The 18,004-nt window shown below is 41.6% G+C and overlaps 2 protein-coding genes across 3 annotated transcripts in view; one reads left to right on the plus strand and one right to left on the minus strand.

Annotated features, from left to right (window-relative positions):
* The window catches only part of c1galt1la (core 1 synthase, glycoprotein-N-acetylgalactosamine 3-beta-galactosyltransferase 1, like a), an 18,796-nt gene extending 13,869 nt beyond the window's left edge, over positions 1–4,927 (plus strand). For both annotated transcript variants that reach the window (XM_071373391.1, XM_071373392.1), the window contains exon 6: positions 1,534–4,927. In XM_071373391.1, coding sequence (XP_071229492.1) covers positions 1,534–1,884 — 351 coding nt within the window. In that variant the 3' untranslated portion in view covers positions 1,885–4,927. The remainder of the gene's footprint in view (positions 1–1,533) is intronic.
* Positions 3,013–17,381, minus strand: LOC139558016 (tachykinin-3-like). Its single transcript, XM_071373393.1, has 7 exons — positions 17,250–17,381; positions 16,592–16,716; positions 14,749–14,848; positions 14,326–14,358; positions 14,070–14,123; positions 3,982–4,060; positions 3,013–3,374 (listed from the first exon to the last, which is right to left on the minus strand). The coding sequence occupies exons 2-7, from the start codon at positions 16,700–16,702 to the stop codon at positions 3,356–3,358; spliced, it is 396 nt and encodes a 131-aa protein (XP_071229494.1). The 5' UTR covers positions 16,703–16,716; positions 17,250–17,381; the 3' UTR covers positions 3,013–3,355.
* Between the last annotated feature and the right edge of the window lie 623 nt (positions 17,382–18,004).

Below are 18,004 nucleotides of genomic sequence, written 5' to 3' on the forward strand. Positions count from 1 at the left end.
TGCATAGCAGACCTGATGCTCTCCCCAGATGAAGCCCTGAAGGTTGACACCTGCTGCCCCAGACGTCAGTGCAGGGCCACAAAGGAGCTACTGTCACGAGCCTACGACACAGCGGCCCGCATGGCCCACATTGAGAACTCTCTCTTTCTCTCTCTCAGTGCTTACACTAGCACAGAACAGGATGCTCCAGCCGGAGCACGCAGGCCTGGACCTCTGCAAACTGAATGACGCATCTCTTCAAGTGTTTGCGTTCATGACCAGAGAGCTAGGCAGACTGATGTCTACCCTAGTGATGACTCGTCGCCAGATCTGGCTCGCCCAAGCCCCAATGTCCAATGACTCCAGACGGATGCTGAGAAATCTCCCAGTGGTCCACGTACTGTTCTTCAGCCCCGTGGCTGAGGGGTCCATTTGAAGGTAGAAAACAGCTGAGTCAGGCTACACCACTGTGGAACTCACAGCCCAGAAACCAGGCATCACAGAGTTATGGCAGAGGGACGCCTGATGCGTGTGAACCTCGCCGCTCTCACACGCCCTTGACCATACCACCAGCCTAACACAGGTGCTCACCAGCCCCAGACGGTCATGCACTGGGTCTTACCGTGAACAACCAAAATAGCAACTTCACACCAAGCCAAAAGGTCACCTTTATTGGCATGGTTCTGAACTCCTGCACTATGAGGGCATGTATAACACCTCAGTGAGTGGACAGCATTCTTCTTCTTCTGCAACAATTCCTGTTGAATGCGTTGGTGAAGGTACGAACGTTCAACAACTGATGGGCATGTTCGTGGCGACCGTACTGACGGTCTCCAAGTATTCGTAGAACCATAGTTACATTCGTAACTTCTGATTGTCTGTCCCACTGAGTCTTTGGCCCTGGTTAGTACAGCTTCAAAATAAATACATCAATTACATTGATGCTGAAGTGGATGATTGCAGTAGAGATAAAACTCTGTCAACAATAGGAACATTTGCCAATTTGTTACAGATAATAGCGCTAGTTTGTGCTTTGCAATGCAAATGAGAAGTCTATTATGAGTCTGTCAGACAGAGACCATCGAGACACACGGCAATACAATTAGGGTTAAACAAGCGTATTTGTGGTGGAAACACAGCCAGTGTCTCTGCTGTTCGATACCAAGGTAGCCTATTTCCAAATGGTTATCAGACTGACAGTCAAAAAGGGGCAATGAGATTTTCATAGTACCCAAGATACTCAAAGCCATATGAAATAGACAGTGAACACCACAATAGTCAGGTATAAATTCAAGCTGTTGAATTGAATATACAAAAATCCCTGATATTTTTAAGGGTGCGATTCGGAGCCTTGGTTCCTGTATCCCGCTCTGCCAACAGATAAAGGGAAAGGCCATGTAGTACGTTTTAGAATACTGTGTGTGTGTGTGTGTGTGTGTGTGTGTGTGTGTGTGTGTGTGTGTGTGTGTGTGTGTGTGTGTGTGTGTGTGTGTGTGTGTGTGTGTGTGTGTGTGTGTGTGTGTGTGTGTGTGTGTGTGTGCTTTCCTTCACCAGGGTCCCCGGTGCTGCTCAGACCTGGCAGTATCCTTTCACTATGTGGATCCAGTGCTGATGTACACACTGGAGTACTGGACCTACCACCTCCGTGCCTACGGCTACAGGTACCGCTACAGACCTCCACTACCCCAGGGCCTGGTGGAGCGGCTGGCCCAGACAGAGAGGCCTACAGTGGGTACAGCTGGGAGAGGGAGAACCCCAGCTGGTATTACTGTTGGTGGTGATGGAGACCAGTCCAAAGCCGAGTCCGGGGTAAAACCTTTGTCAGACAAAGGTGGGAAGGAGACATTGGGTAAAATCCCCATTGACAACAACAGGACTGAAGTCACACAGGAGAGACATGGGTGATTCTCTCTGTATGGGTTTACATGTGTTTTTGGAACGGGAATGTGCAGTGTATGGACCAGGATGGGGCAATTCCACTTAAATTCAGTCAAATTAAGTTTACTTCCTGAATTGACTGAATTGAAGTGGAATTGACACATGAATAATGAAATAATGAAAAAATGATTACCTACATAGTGCACTTATGGCCAGTTCCACCACAGTGCAGGTTTAATTGATTATGGGGATTTTATATATATATTTATCTTTTAAGTGAGTCCATATACTGTAAATCATTTAACTTGAAAGTCTTAACTGTTTTTATTTGATATCTGTTGCTATTTAATATGATATTCTGTTTCAATTGAAATAGTATGCAGTTACTTACCATTCATCTATATCCAGTACTAGACAGCTTATTACATTATCGATTTACAATACTTGACAGCTTATTAGGTGTTACGCACGCCTCTTTCGTTACGCTTGATAACTTGGTACAATAGGCTGTGATGCCCTTTGGAATGTGTATTGCACCTGTTACTTTTCAGCGCATAGTTTAAAACTTGCATTGTATTTGAGGTTTAAAAATGCTTTTGAAGTTTTTAATTTCCACTTTGAAAGTTCAGACTTGATTTTCCCTTACGCAAAAATGTATCAACCCCTACAAAAATGTCCATTAATTATAATCCACATAATAATTCAAATTTCTTGTTGCTACAGGATTATTTTCTTGCTGTAGCAAACCTTGTTCTCTGGTTTCGTTGTCTTTTTGGGAGGTCGAAGAGAAGATTTCATATCTACCTTAATTTTCTACACAAAACATTGACCTGTATGTTTTTCAGCTGGAACGAAATAAGCTATTTAGGGTGGGATTCAATCCGATTGCCAGTTATTGGCATTGCGGCTTTTAAAGGCAATTTTGTTTACCATGAATGGGATCTCTGCGAAAGCGGGAACATTGCCTTTGAAAGCCGCAATGCCTATAACCCGTGATTGTATTGAATCCCAGCCTTAGTATACATCATATTACCTTTTGTACTGTATACTCTACCAGTATAATTGGTGGCAGCTGTGGGATCCTGTATTTCCATAGTCTCTTTTTCCATTTGATAAGATATTACAGTTGTGATATGACAAGAAGTACAAAGCTGGGTTAAATTAATATTTTAATTTACAACAACAACAAAAAAGTGTTTTATCTTGAACTTTTGGAGAAAAAGAACCCACTATGTTAAGGAAATAGATCTTATCAGATGTGACTGATTTTTTTTGTGACAATACATGTTATATACAAACTGTATAGTTATTAGTTACTATGACAATCCATCTGGAAAGTTACAGTAATATGTTGGTTTGGTCCATTGACATTTTCGGAATACTTTGTTTTGTAAAATATATCGTTGCTCTTCTGTATTGTATAATAATATCTCCAATCTTCTGACAAGGAATGTTGCCTTAGCTGTCTGGTAGAGATGGGTCCAGATGAATGTCTTGTCTATACCCCACGACGAAACCTAGATCAAAACAGTAACAGTGGATGTACACTATGATACATTTATAATCAATAAAGGTTCATAAATGTGTTTTTAAAATAGTATTATAGTTTTATTTAATTCAACATGAAATATGAGCTGAACCAAAGCTGTTCATTTGAGTGGAGGCCTACAGAGAATTGTCCTGCACAGCAGGAAATGCAAACTTGTAGTATATTTGAGTTTTAAAAAGGCTTCAAAAGTTTAATTTACACTTTAGAAATTTCAGATTTGATTTGCTAACTAAAAATGTATCAACCTCTACAAAAATGTCCATTAGTTTTAATCCACATAATTCACATTTCCTGTTGCTGCAGGATAATTTTCTTGCTGTAGCAATCTGGCTCAAATTAAGATCCTACATCTGTAGATGCTTTTGATGTCATGATGATTGTAAAATGGTTGGAATGACTTGGCTTCTTAACGATTGTTTTTAAGCCAAGCAAACTGGCTCAAATTAAGATCATGCATTTGTAATTAACACGTGCATGGAAACCAGTATATAATATAATAAAATGCATGCAGTCTACTGAGTGACATGGGAGAGAAGATGCCTTACACACACACACACACACCCACACACACTCACCTCAGTCTGCACTTGTTAAAGAATAGACCTCCTTTTCTTGTTTCCGGGTACACCTCCTTCCTCAAAGGACGCATGTTACCTGTAAGACAGAGCCCACACTGAGTGACTTAGCTGAAAAGATACTGTACATTTTCTCCATGGTACATTGGATTACTATAGAGGTATAGATACCGTAGACTAATTAATATGATCATGTATGCCACTTAGCCAAAGCTTTTATCCAAAGTGACTTAAAATACAGTATGATCCCTGTAGGAATTGAATCCATGGCCTTGGTGTTACTAGCACCTCACTCTTATCAACTGAGCCACACAAGCTGAGTTGCAGAGGATCATTATATAGACTATATTCTCATGTATGTGTAGCGGATTTGATGGACTACGTCTATGTCTGTTTATCGGTCACAGGGTTATATTTTTTAACAAAATTCAATGTAGCAAACAAGCTAGTGAGCTAGGCTAGCTAGCTATCGAGAGGAGCTGCTAGCTAGCTTCAAAGGGTGCCTGCTCGTGCACCGGGCAATGCGTGTCCATATCCAAGTAACTATTTTCTAATGTATATTACAGTGAATGTATTGGATGGTTTATTTGTACAACAGGAGAGTAATGTCATCTCATGGTTCAAGGGAGATGCAGAACGTAGTTGGGCTGTTATTACAGTAATACTCTGTCGTGGTTCTATCATCAGCCTTTTGAACTGTTTGTCTCTTGCTGATGTGGTCATCCGTTTGCTATACAAGACTGGGAGACTGAATGTTAGTGTGTTCATGGAGGAGATTGAAATACTGAATGGTGTTTTGTTTCATTGGGTAATGTCAATTCTATTTTTGTTATTTTGTGAAATTCAATCTGAGATGAATTTCCTATTTAGGTAAACTTGATGACATATGAATATTCATTTAACTTTTGATTGATTATTAAAACGGAGTCACTTGATAAAGTTGAAACATTCTCATGTGCTTCCTTTTTTACACCGCATTTCATATTGCTACCTTACTGCTCTCAGATCTCCATTCTGAGGGTAGTAACATTTTGGGAGCTCGTCTGGGATCTACAACAATGACCAGAGCTGTGGATGGTGAAAGAACCACGGCGACAAACGCTTGGAGACCAGAGCAAGCTGGGTTGGGTTAAATGCGGAAGACACATTTCAGTTGAATGCATTCAGTTGAACAAATGACTAGGTATCCCCCTTTCCAAAAATGTTCGACGTAGACACAGAGAAGTCAATAGATGGTAGGGGGAATGGCACGGGTTAACACATGTAAAAAGCTAGTGTAGGACATTCAAAAACGATTGATCCAGCTCAACAAAATGCAGTTATACAAACTGGCAGCTGTCCTGATTGGGGAAACGCTTGTAGAGGCTCCCACTGTCACAGGGGCTACTGATGCAGAAATGCATGACTACATTGTGTTACATGAACAGTAAACAGCTGAGTGAGCTGGAAGATGAGGGTGTCACTCAGCTGCTATTTCTGCAGGATCTTGACACCGACGACTACACAACAGCCAGAGAGATGAACTGGACTCCATCAAAGGACAACGAACAAGGACAACGAGAGTCAACAGACAACAAACTCTCAGACACACCAACGTACAGCGGCAATGTGGTGGTTCCTGAGGAAGTCGCCGTTCCTGACACCAGAAATCCAGAGACCTAGTGTTGTGGTGAGTGTGTCAGACGTGGCAGCCCTTCTGCCACAACGTGAATTGAAGGTCTTTGGTGGTCAAATAACCGATTCAGGTGCTGATATTAGTTATAGTAGCATTTTTAAGCAAATAGAGGAAACCAGTGCAAACATTTCTGAATCAGAGGTAGTTAGAGCTGTCCTCAAGGTTCAGGCACATCAGAATCAGGCACATTCTTAGAGATGTTAGTTAACTATGAAGGACTTACAGTTGATGAATTAAAGTAATTTCTCAAATCACACATGAAAGATAAAGCTATTAGTGAGCTGTTTCAGAAACTAAGCAGTGCAAAACGACTAGATAAAGAGACCCCACAGCAATTTGCATATAGGCTTATTGGGTTGAACCAGAGCATAGTGCTGGCCACGAGGGTGCAGATGTAACGGATGTGAAATGGCTAGCTAGTTAGCGGTGGTCCGCGCTAATAGCGTTTCAATCGGTTACGTCACTCGCTTTGAGACCCTGAAGTAGTGGTTCCCCTTGCTCTGCAAGAGCCGCGGCCTTTGTGCAGCGATGGGTAACGACGCTTCGTGGTTGACTGTTGTTGATGTGTGCAGAGGGTCCCTGGTTCGCGCCCGGGGCGAGGGGACGGTCTACAGTTATACTGTTACACGGACACACTAACATATGACAAACCATTGGTCCAGCATGTTTTCCTTTGCACCTTTGCACTTTACATCAAGGGTTCAGTGTCAAACATGCAAATATAAGAAGTGATTTAAAAGCATATGTATCTGATTTTAAGATTAAAGATGATTTCCTTGTAGATCTAATCACTGAGCCAGCAAGGGATGACGCAGAAATCCACAATTCCATGGGGTCTTACAGACAGTGCTCAGTAGTTGAAAGTGTGACGGAATAAAACCAAGGTCACATACAAGGTGATTTACAGGCAAACAGAGTAGCCATCCAAGAGTTAACTACTCAAGTCACAGTCCTCGCAAAGAACCCGGAAAAAATGATCAGACCAAAAAGTGAGCGTGAGCGGTGTGCTGACTCTATGGTAGCAAACACAGTAGTGTTTGAAGAAGGAGGATAAGGGAAAATGGAACACCAGTGTGAAACAAGATAAATGTATCTATTGCTTCTACTGTGGACAGGCTGGCCACCGAGGGCCACCGAGCAGTGGGTTGTCTGCCGAAAGGATAGAGACTGGGAAACTGGAGGAGGTCACAGGGCGGGGACGACCAGTGACCTCAAACATGGGAAAGTCCCCTCCTGAGGTATTTACTGACCAAACCGACACTACAGCAAGGTCTAGTGACAGAATTATTCTCACTTTATTCAGAACACGGACAATACAGTAATGGGCAAAATACATAGCACAGTTAATTGGGGGCAAGTGTCTGCTCTCATGTCTCATGAATGGAGTGTCATGTGAGGCACTATTAGACATAGGCGCACAGGTTAGCATAGTGGGAAAGAAATGGCTTGAGAAGACACTGCCCACCATTGACACATTACTTGGAGGTAAAGAACACCGCAATGTGAAAGCAGCAAATGGAACCAGAGTACCCTTTGAGGGGTGGATTGAGGTGCTGGTGGACATCCAAAGTACCAAATATGGCTATAAAGGTTCCCATGCTAGTGAGCCAGAGCTCTGTTGACTTCCCACTTGTAGGCTTTAATGTTATTGAGGAGCTCATAAAGGAAGGAGGTGGTAAGCCACAACAAAATGGGTTTGACTTGAAATCAAATCAAATGTTATTAGTCACATGCGCCGAATACAACAGTCGCAGACCTTACAGTGAAATGCTTATTTATGAGCCCCTAACCGACAGTACAGTTTAAAAAAATACGGATAAGAATAAGAGATAAAAGTAACAAGTAATTAAAGAGCAGCAGTAAAAAATAACAATATATACAGGGTGGGTGCTGGGACAGAGTCAATGTGCGGGGGCAACGGTTGGTTGAGGTAGTATGTACATGTAGGTAGAGATAATTAAAGTGACTATGCATAGATGACAACAGAGAGTGGCAGTGGTGTGGAGAGGGGGGGGGGGGGCAATGTGAATAGACTGGGTAGCCATTTGACAAAATGTTCAGGAGTCTTATGGCTTGGGGGAAGAAGCTGTTTAGAAGCCTCTTCGACCTAGATTTGGTGCTCCGGTACCGCTTGCCGTGTATTAGCAGAGAGAACAGTCTATAACTAGGGTGGCTGGAGTCTTTGACAATTTTAGGACCTTCCTCTGACACTGCCTGATATGGAGGTCCTGGATGGCAGGAAGCTTGGCCCCAGTGATGTACTGGGCCGTTCGCACTACCCTCTGTAGTGCCTTGCGGTCGGAGGCCGAGCAGTTGCCATACCAAGCAGTGATGCATCCAGTCAGGTTGCTCTCGATGGTGCAGCTGTAGAACCTTTTGAGGATCTGAGGACCCATGCCAAATCTTTTCAGTCTCCTGGGGGGGATTAGGTTTTGTCGAGCTCGCTTCACGACTGTCATGGTGTGCTTGGACCATGTTAACGTGAAGCTCTCAACCTGCTCCACTGCAGCCCCGTTGATGAGAATGGGGGGGTGCTCGGTCCTCTTTTTCCTGTAGTTCACAATCATCTCTTTTGTCTTGATCACGTTGAGGGAGAGGTTGTTGTCCTGGTACCACACGGCCAGGTCTCTGACCTCCTCCCTACAGGCTGTCTTGTTGTTGTCAGTGATCAGGCCTACCACAGTTGTGTCATCGGCAAATTTAATGATGGTGTTGGAGTCGTGCCTGGCCTTGCAGTCATGAGTGAACAGGGAATACAGGATGGAGCTGAGCACGCACTCCTGAGGTGCCTCTGTGTTGAGGATCAGCTTGGCGGATGTGTTGTTATCTACCCTTACCACCTGGGGGGCGGCCCGTCATGAAGTCCAGGATCCAGTTGCAGAGGGAGGTGTTTAGTCCCACGGTCCTTAGCTTATTGATGAGCTTTGAGGGCACTATGGTGTTGAACGCTGAGCTGTAGTCAATGAATAGCATTCTCACATAGGTGTTCCTTTTGTCCAGGTGGGAAAGGGCAGTAGGGAGTGCAATAGAGACGGCATCATCTGTGGATCTGTTGGGCGGTATGCAAATTGGAGTGGGTCTATGGTTTCTGGGATGATGGTGTTGATGGTGTTGATGTGAGCCATGACCAGCCTTTCAAAGCACTTCATGGCTACAGACGAGGGTGCTACGGGTCGGTAGTCATTTAGGCAGGTTACCTTAGTGTTCTTGGGCACAGGCATTATGGTGTCTGCTTAAAACATGTTGGTATTACAGACTCGGACAGGGAGAGGTTGAAAATGTCAGTAAAGACACTTGCTAGTTGGTCAGCGCATGCTCGCAGTACATGTCCTGGTAATCCGACCTTGTGAATGTTGACCTGTCTAAAGGTCTTCCTCACATCGGCTACAGAGAGCGTGATCACACAGTCTTCCGGTACAGCTGGTGTTCTCATGCATGTTTCAGTGTTATTTGCCTCGAAGCGAGCATAGAAGTAGTTTTGCTCGACCGGTAGGCTCGTGTTACTGGACAGCTCTCGGCTGTGCTTCCCTTTGTAGTCTGTAATGGTTTGCAGGCCCTGCCACATCCGACGAGCGTCAGAGCCGGTGTAGTACGACTCGATCTTAGTCCTGTATTGACGCTTTAGCTGTTTGATGGTTTGTCGGAGGGCATAGCGGGATTTCTTATAAGCTTACCGGTTAGAGTCCCGCTCCTTGAAAGCGGCAGCTCTAGCATTTAGCTCAGTGCAGATGCTGGCTGTAATCCATGGCTTCTCGTTGGGATATGTACATATGGTCACTGTGGGGACGACGTCATCGATGCACTTATTGATGAAGCCAATTACAGATGTGGTGTACTCCTCAATGCCAATGGAGGAATCCCGGAACATATTCCAGTCTGTGCTATCAAAACAGTCCTGTAGCTTAGCATCTGCTTCATCTGACCACTTTTTTATTGATCTAGTCACTGGTGCGTCCTGCTTTAATAGAGGACGGAATTATGATCAGATTTGCCAGATGGAGGGCGAGGGAGAGCTTTGTATTCATCTCTGTGTGTGGAGTATAGGTGGTCCAGTTCTTTTCCCTCTGGTTGCAAATTTAACATGCTGATAGAAATTTGGTAAAACTGATTTAAGTTTCCCTGCATTAAAGTCCCCGGCTACTAGGAGCACCGCCTCTGGGTGAGCGTTTTCTTGTTTGCTTATGACGGAATACAGCTCATCCAATGCTCTCAGTGCCAGCCTCTGACTGTGGTGGTATGTAAACAGCTACAAAGAATATAGATGAAAACTCTCTCAGTAGGTAATGTGGTCTGCAGCTTATCATGAGATACTCTACCTCAGGCGAGCAATAGCCCGAGACTTCCTTAGATATCGTGCACCAGCTGTTGTTTACAAAAATACATAGACCGCCAGCCCTCGTCTTACCAGACGCCGCTGTTCTATCCTGCCGGTACATCGTATAACCAGCCAGCTGTATGTTGATGTTGTCGTCATTCAGCCACGACTACGTGAAACATAAGATGTTACAGTTTTTAATGTCTCGTTGGTAGTTTCATCTTCCCAATAACTCATCCATTTTATTGTTCGCTAGCAGAATTGAGGGGAGTGGTTGTTTATTCGATCGCCTCCGACTCCTCAGAAGGCAGCCCGCACTCTGGCCTCTCTTTCACCGCCTCCTCTTCACGCAGATCACTGTGGTCGGGGCCTGTTCCCGAGGGAGCCGTATATCCTCCGCCTCGGGCTCGCCAGAGTCGTGAAAGAAGAAAAAGGATTCTCCTAGTCCGTGGTGAGTAATCGTAGTCCTGATGTCTAGAAGTTATTTTCGGTCATAAGAGACGGTAGCGGCAACATTATGTACAAAAATAGTTTTTAAAAAAAGTTACAAACAACGCAGATAAACGAACAAGAAAACACAATCTGTTGGGGGCACATAAAACGTGCCCCCAACAATGCCGTCGGGGGTACGCCAAATAAAAATGAAAATGTGATTCACAATTTTTTTAAATAATATATATATTATTATTGTTTTCTTGTTTTTTTCTTCACATTTTCAAACAGTCCGTTTATATTTTCCAACGGGGCTATACATTTGTGTGAGGGTTTTTTCTTGCCTGAGTAGCCTCGTTTCACTGCCAAAAATCTAATTAAACCATCTAGTGTTCAGCGATATAACAAACATTTGTGTTTAGTGTGTCCGCCAGATCAGAGGCAGTAGGGATGAACAGGGATATAAGTGCGTAAATTGGACCATTTTCCTGTCCTGCTTAGCATTCAAAATGTAACGAGTAATTTTGGGTGTCAGGGAAAATGTATGGAGTAAAAAGTACATTATTTTCTTCAGGAATGTACTGAAGTAAAAGGAGAAGTTGTCAAAAATATAAATAGTAAAGTAAAGTTCAGATAGCCCAAAAAACAACTCAAGAGGTACTTTAAAGTATTTTTACTTAAGTACTTTACACCACTACCAAAAACCAAGGGTCAAGCTAACTTATGACACACTTGGGACAGCCAAGGAGACCTAACATTCATGCCTTATAGCAAACTCTACCATCCACTCCACCAGTATGCATGTCTACTTACCAATGTCAGCAGTGTGACCAATATCAATACCAGTGCCGAAACCTATACAAAACACCAGACATACCGCTCAGTTACAGACTTACTGAGTAATAACAGGAGGGACTATTTAAAGAGGGCGAGAGTGTAGCGGTTTGCAAATAATTGAGTTAGAACTAAAAGTACATGGGATTCAGGGGATACCTTTTCTATTTTGCTGGACTAAGTCTATCCATTCCTATGCAGTCAGGTATTTATTATGCAGCAGTCGATGCAATTACAGTCAGGACACAAGAGGGCGCTCTAACTTTGGTGTTGGACTAGGAATCAAGGGAGTAAGTACTTCAGTGTTGACATGTTCGCTGTTTTCCAGCGAAATTGGGCTACTTTGAAAACGATGTCGCGGGTGAAAATGTATTGGTCGCGGGTGGCGGGTTTTTGGGCTACTTTCAATTGCACCGCAATCGTATTTCTCTTTAAAATATATATATATATTTCATTGAGTCAGGGAGACAGAGCAGCACGCGCGAACATCGTGATAACTTTTTACCGGTTGTAGGTAGGCTATTTAGATGGGTCATTATGGAGACACCTTTTTCCATAAAACATTAACAAGCTAGAACTGATAACGGCGAGAATGCTTTTGAAAACGACTTTAGGCGCACTAGAGCACTTTAGATAAATTCGCTCAGATGTGGTTTAAAGTAAACTGCATTTGAAATGGAAGTTATGGAACTCCCTCGCGTGTTTGTGTTATGGGGAAATGTCCACAATGAAAATCACATTACATGTGGAGACTGATAGGCGACATATGCATCTGATGGCCATCAAGTAGGCTATTAATTTATATGCCATTGTCGGCTACTGTAGCCTGCCATTTGATACAATAAATACAGTATGTTGAAATGATTATATCACTGGAGTCAATGCAAATCAACGTGTGCCTCTTGTGTAGCCTACCTGGAGCTGGCAAACGGATTTAATAGATATCATTCAGTTTGTTGTTGTATCCATTGATGGACAACGATCTGGAGAGTTTAATAAGGGTGTTTTATCTTTTCTCTTGCAACATATTCTTAAACTCGCAAGAATTGTTATTTTGATGAAAAAACGAATTTTCCTTCTAATTCTAAGTCGTTAAAAATGACATTGATATTCCTTCTTCATTCGGTTGATAACTTTATGGAAAAAGGGTTATTGGATAAATGTGTCAACTCTTGCAACAAACATGTTTTAGGGGCTAGTGGTCAGGTCTTGTGGGTTTTCAGGGGTCATTGGCCTATACATTTTAGCTCGACCTGGCAACCTTGGCTGGCTTCATTATTAAAACGGAGTTACTTGATAAAGTTGAAACATTTTCATGTGCTTCCTTTTTTCCACCTCATTTCAGGTAAATATTCCTTTATTTGTCCTTTATTTGTTGTTGATGAGTTACAAGGTGTTTAGGAACATGGTCTGACATTCTTTATAATGTTTATAGGTCATGGGGTTATATTTTTTATGAAAGTTCAATGTAGCTAACAAGCTCGTGAGCTAGGCTAGCTAACGTAAACTCACCCCATTCCGTATAAATGTGCGCAACCGCAACATTCAAACGAGGCTACAAAGAAAACGAATGGGACTGTAGCGACTGTGTTGACTTCAAAATCGGGGGTGTGAACTAGCTCTATAGTATTGGAGAAAAGTTGAAAAAACGGACCCTCCGTTATATCGTGACGTGTCATGTCGTAACGTACTGCACGCATAAAGCAACTATTTCTGTCTTACAATCTCTCTCCACCAGGTGTAGCACTTCTCTCATCGTTTAAAAACAAGAAATGGACAGTGACGGGGTAATACCTAGTCATTTTTTGCTTCATCATTGCATGCGATCATCATTCTCAAAGCCGCCCTTAAAACCCGATTCAAATTCCACACAAACCTTCAAATAGGTATGTAATGGCACATTATATAAACTCTTTATAGTGTTTTATTTACATTTTAGAGGCGATAAGGTGAAAGTTGGACAGATCGAGTGAAAAAAAGCAATTTTGCCACACAACATCTCTCCTTCTCACTATCACGCATTTGTTTCGCTTCCCCACCCGCCATTTTTAAAAAGACCCGACGGGGCTCATTGCCTGCTTGAATTATGCAGAAATGGGCAGCGTTTAGGTCATGTAATTGATCATGTTGGAAAGGGGAGAAATTGTGCTTAACAATGGTATTGACATTACAGTTGATCTGGAAGTATTACGTTTTTGGGGCGCTAAAATAAGGGCAATTGTACGGACCAAGGCGATGTACGAGTTTATGTGAGTTTACATTAGCTATCGAGAGGAGCTGCTAGCTAGCTTCAAAGGGTGCCTGCTCGTGGACCGGGCAATGCGTGTCCATATCCAAGTAACCATTTTCTAATGTATATTACAGTGAATGTATTGGATGGTTTATTTGTACAACAGGAGAGTAATGTCATCTCATGGTTCAAGGGAATACTCTGTCGTGGTTCTATCATCAGCCTTTTGAACTGTTTGTCTCTTGCTGATGTGGTCATCATAAAATGGAGCCGTTTGCTATACAAGACTGGGAGACTGAATGTTAGTGTGTTCATGGAGGAGATTGAAATACTGAATGGTGTTTTGTTTCATTGGGTAATGTCAATCATATTTTTGTTATTTCTTGAAATTCAATCTAAGAATAATTTCCTATTTATGTAAACTTATTTGATATGAATATTCATTTATTTAACTTTTGATTGATTATTAAAACGGAGTCACTTGATAAAGTTGAAACATTCTCATGTGCTTCCTTTTTTACACCGCATTTCATATTGCTACCTTACTGCTCTCAGATCTCCATTCTGAGGGTAGTAACATATACCCATCCACCTACACTCACCAAGTTCCGAGTTTCTTCTGCCCATAAGCCCAACAAAGACGTCGTCCATCTCCCCTGTTACAAAAAAGGCTTAGGTCATTATCAAATGCAGGTGCTCACAGTATATTTACATTTTTTAGTACCTTGGGTATGAAAAAAGCACTTTATGAATTATTATTATATGACACGAAATGCCTCATAATTTTCTATTAAAGATAATAACTATTCTATTCTATTGATATGTAAAAGAAACAGCAAATGAAGGGTTATTACTAACTTTTATGGGGAGATGGTGGTAGACCATTTATTTCTGGGGAAAAACAAGTCAATTGTCAAAAAATCATAAATCCCAATAGATCTCCAATAAAAAGTGAATTAGTCCTATGAAGAATGTCATTTACCAGCAGTGAACACCAGCATCAGCATTGAACATGTTATGAAATAAATAAAGACAAATTGTCAATCTTGTCAAAACAGAGAAGTCTCAGTGACAATACCATTATCAGTACAACCCAATGTATCATTGGTATAAACACTTCTATCCATCATGAAAGACTATTGCTTGAGTCAACACAACACCATCTCTTTAGGCCAGGGCAAGCACTTTGTGACAACTGTTGTCTTGCTGATGTAAAAAGGTATTTCTAAATCACTTTGTTTGATTGATCTAGGATGTGGAGTAGACAGAGCAGACGCTTACCAGCGCTCCTTCTCCCCATCAGCCCGACGAAGCTGTCATAATCCAGACCGTTATATCTCTTCAGAATGGTCCGCTGGAGATTTCCCAAACCGGGACCCTCCTGTAATGATGACACATGATTGTATTCAGTGTTTTTTTTGTGTTCAATCACTTGTGGAAGTTTTTAGATGTAAGTGGTATACTCCCGGGTACAAAACTCTAAACTGATAACACTTGTAATGCCTCCTATTTTACGTTCAAAACCTTTGATGGTGCATACATTGGGGTTTCCCACATCTTTCACACCTGAGTCATCCATGCCAAAACCACGAGAACATTTTGTTTGGTCACCAATACATCAGATAACGATAGGCTACCCATTTAGTCATTTTAACTACCATTTAATCCAATAGAAAAAAAATGAAGTTCGTTTTTATAGTGCTGAATAGATGGTAAGTATAATTTCCCATACAGTATATTTGTATCCAATGGCAGATTGTGAGCATATTGAGAAATATGTAAATCTTATAGTTTTAATTATCCTTATAAATGACATACGTAGGACAAATCATCAAAAATAGGGGTATTGTAAAGCAGTTGGCTACTGTAAAAACGTAGCACAGTGTTGTATGTCATTTGTGCCTCATGCAACATTTTTCAAGATCACGTTTTTTTTTTACCTGACTTGTCAACTGATACAGTATTGCCTGTCTCTCTGCTTACAGTGTATCAATGCAATTCAGAAAACGAGTGGAATATAATATGTATATATATATTATATATATATAGGTATATTTAGGTATTTCAGCAGTACACTACACTATAATTCCAAATGGTAGCACATAGTGACTATTTCTACTTTGTCCTGTTGAAGAACACTGGCTGATGGAGAATGAGGATGTAGTATTTACAGCCACATCCATATATGATTAGGTTTTACCCTCCAACATAAATTTATGTCAAATTGACCCATTTATGAGGTAAATATATAGAATGTACAGTGTTCAGCAGTAATCAAACTATAATGTTAACTAGGCACTACATACATTTGTTTCAGTAGTTATCAGTGTTGAGCAGTTTGATTAAGTGATAGTTAATTGTATTGTTAACAAATGACATAAACAAGTAAAGAGGATATTACATTTTGAAAAGAAGATACTTAGATTGAATATGTATCCAAATTGGAAGAGTGATTTGGTGCAGTGGACAAGAGACTTTGTGAATTAGCTTGTTGTACTCAGTCAATTGAAAATGTACTTGGGAGTTTTGAAACACCAGCCATTGATGATCTGTTTAGATTTGTGTGCTTAGAGTTGTGAAAATGTAACACATACTGTACTTGTGAAAATTGCACCAAAGTGAATTAAAAAAAAACTGTACGCACTCATGGTCATTCCACCCCCCCAAAGATCAATGTGATGACGTTGAATCAGCTTGGGAAACGATTTGGGTTTTCAAAAAGTAATCAATGAATGGCATTGCGTCTCTTTTTCACCCAACTTTTAACCTACATCCAATTACATGGTAAATAGTTTTGTTGATTTCACGTTGAATTCACGTTAGTTGACAACTCAACCAAATGTAAATCAAAACTAGACGTTGAACTAACGTTTGTTCCCAGTGGGCAAGGTCTGGTGAAATATGAAGGAATTCATTCATTCCAACTCATTTAATGTTTTCATGGCAAATGAAACAATGTTATCTCTCCACAGTCCGGCTTTGATTCAACCCATTCATTCGCTATAGTGTATTTTATCAGTCATTTGAATTCACAAATCTTATTTATTGTATGAAGGAAAAACAGAACATTTACGCGCTAACCTGAGATTTAAATTGAAACGTTTGGCTGAGAAAATTCCCATACCTCTGAGTCGGTTGATCTGTGTGCCCCAGCCGCAGGTTCCTCGCAGCTGGACTGGCTTGAGTGGAGTTTCATGGCGACGAACAGAGCCACCAGCAACAAGCCGCTTCTCATCTTTTTACCACCACCTATAAGGTGAGTGACGATGGGTTAGCAACAATATAGCCAAACAACTTGAAAAGTTTGGATTATCATAAGAGCTCCGCGGAAACCAAACTCGCATCACATTTGAGCCTGATTTTACGCGAATTAATATTGTCCCTCAATAAATATAATATAGCTGACAGATATGACTCTACAATACAATCTTTAAAAAATGTTTGAAAATAAAAAGACCCAAAAGGAAATGGCTTCTTGTTTGAAATTACGCATAATGCGCACGGAAATGTTGCCATGCATTTTGAATTTAAAGTCTATATTAATAAACAATGGCAGTTATTTTGCTTTTTTCGGATGTTTTCAAGGACATCAATCATGTTTCAACAACAACAGTCCAACATTTATGTTTTTTTCCCAGCTGCGTCCAAGGTTGGGTTATCAGCGTCTCCAAATGTCCCTGAAATATGCACGCCATTTGCCAAGCATAGCAATCATTTAAAAACATCTAGATATATAATACATCAATACAGAGCATATTTAGCTAAAATAAATACTTATTTACCTGTTTTCCGATCGAAGTGGTAATATTCTGTTACACCGCGCGTGTGCCCAGGTGCGTTCTGGAGTGAGGAAAGGCGTGAATAGCTCCTGCAGTGTAGCGACGAGATCCGCGACGAAAGTGAGACGTCCAGTCCACCTCTGTTTATTAAATGATAGCTGGGTATCTGCACGAGTCCAATCAGCTGCAGAAACGTAGGTGGGTTCTCGACGTCATAGCACATTCTCGTGTACACTCTTATTCATAATACTCGTGATGATGACCATGCTGTTCAAATGGAGCCCGTGGCGCCTAGCTGTCATCGGAAAAACGAACACCATGATCCATTCAGTGGCCTCAAACGTTCCATAGTCCTATTCTTTGATACATGACACAAATCTAATTGGTGCTGAAGATAAGTGGATTATGGTTTCAGTTGGTTTTTGCTCTGCCCTAGTTAACTGCTAAAAAGCTGCTCTCATCGTGGTGGCCTGTGCTCTTGAACGCTTAATTGTGGTGGTCATTGACAAGAGCCCAATCCGTCTAGGAAGTCATTATAGTCTATAGAGATAGGAGCTGCCACAGCACCGTGAGACTACATGGATGGATGTCTTGGAGACAGCTAATTGAGCTGCTGCCCGCTTGCCGGGTTGATTAGCAGAAAGAGATCCTGTAAAGATGGCTAAAGATATCAAAGTGATTGGCAGTCAGTCAGTGTGTGTGTGTGTGTGTTTCCAAAGGTCTTTTTAAATTGCTTCCTCTGCTGCTAAATTCCTACT

Source organism: Salvelinus alpinus, chromosome 28 (assembly GCF_045679555.1).
Source record: "Salvelinus alpinus chromosome 28, SLU_Salpinus.1, whole genome shotgun sequence".
Taxonomy (NCBI): domain Eukaryota; kingdom Metazoa; phylum Chordata; class Actinopteri; order Salmoniformes; family Salmonidae; genus Salvelinus; species Salvelinus alpinus.

What these genes read in the sequence shown, in the direction of transcription:
- LOC139558016 (XM_071373393.1), bottom strand. Translation starts at nt 16,702, where the DNA reads ATGAGAAGCGGCTTGTTGCTGGTGGCTCTGTTCGTCGCCATGAAACTC. An exon ending in GATGGGGAGAAGGAGCGCTG is followed by an intron (nt 14,359 to 14,748) that starts GTAAGCGTCTGC and finishes GTTTTTCCCCAG; the next exon opens with AAATAAATGGTCTACCACCA. An exon ending in CAGAAGAAACTCGGAACTTG is followed by an intron (nt 4,061 to 14,069) that starts GTGAGTGTAGGT and finishes TCTGTCTTACAG; the next exon opens with GTAACATGCGTCCTTTGAGG.